The 1,096-nt window shown below is 53.0% G+C and overlaps 1 protein-coding gene across 1 annotated transcript; it reads right to left on the reverse strand.

Moving 5' to 3' along the window:
- Positions 1-483: 483 nt before the first annotated feature.
- On the reverse strand, positions 484-1,083 carry PPTG_20089 (hypothetical protein; the record flags this gene model as incomplete). Its single annotated transcript, XM_008918823.1, has 1 exon — positions 484-1,083. A coding segment is annotated over one exon (600 nt), but the record flags the coding sequence as incomplete, so codon positions are not given.
- Between the last annotated feature and the right edge of the window lie 13 nt (positions 1,084-1,096).

Below are 1,096 nucleotides of genomic sequence, written 5' to 3' on the forward strand. Positions count from 1 at the left end.
TCGTGCGCAGTGGAACTACTGCGACTCGGATGAAGCCCGGACCCAGCATCTCTCGCAGGCTCTGAAAGACCGGCTTCTGGACGAGACTGAGCGTGGGCAGTACAACGTCTCGGACGACTTCCCATGAAGACATTCCGGGGTCTCAAGTCGAGTAGAAGCCCGAGGCTTCTTTGATATTGCATGTCTAGCGTAGCGCTAATCCACTTGATACACTCGACTCATTTGCATATCCACACTTCAGTTCCAGGTTCCTCTTGTCATAGTCATTTCGAAATCCAATCTTTTAGTCCGAGTGCTCATCATTCGCTAGTCATCGTAGTTCACGAAAATCATCACGTGATTCAGGTTCACGTTCCACTTCTCCTTCCGGAAAGCGTCTCCACACCTCACATCTCCAAATTCCAAACGTAATCGCACCGTCAGTCGCCAGGTCGAGTCACAATCCAGGATGTCTATCCCATTCTAGGTCGCCGTTCGGAGTGGTTATAGCCTGGGGTGGTCATCCCCGGCTTGCATCGCTCGAAAGCAAGCCTTAGCCTTCGCCCCTTGGTCGAACTCGTATAAGAGGGCACCACAGTTGAGCTGGGAAAAGGGAATCCATTCCGGATCTCGATACCCTTTCCACTTGATTTGGTATTCGCGAGTGCGCTTAGACGTCTGAGTGCGTTTCACCCAACGGAGGTCAAGAATCTTCTCCACTTCGTAAACGCCATTCAGGTTGTCCGGCTCCCAACTGTCCTCAGGAAGTAGCGCGGCATCGAAATCCAGGTCATCTTCCAGGTCGAGCTCTTTGCGTGGTCTCCGAGGGTACACAGCTCTTGGTTTGAGTCCGCTGATGTGAACCCAGGGATTCACTCGGTATCCCGAGCCTTCAACCTTGAGCTTGACCCGGAAATCATCTCGGATTTCGTCGATCCTGAATGGTCCGCGCCACTGGTGCGCAAGCTTCTTGCTCAATCCGGGTTGCACGCGGGGTATGTATAACCACACCGCATCGCCCTTCTCGAAACCCGCCTTCAATCGCTCTGACAGTTCCTGCCATTTCTGCGTCTGCTTTTCAGAACGGGCACGCTTAGCTTTCCTCTGGAGATCTTCG

This window comes from Phytophthora parasitica, assembly GCF_000247585.1.
Source record: "Phytophthora parasitica INRA-310 unplaced genomic scaffold supercont2.326, whole genome shotgun sequence".
In the NCBI taxonomy this organism is placed as follows: domain Eukaryota; phylum Oomycota; class Peronosporomycetes; order Peronosporales; family Peronosporaceae; genus Phytophthora; species Phytophthora nicotianae.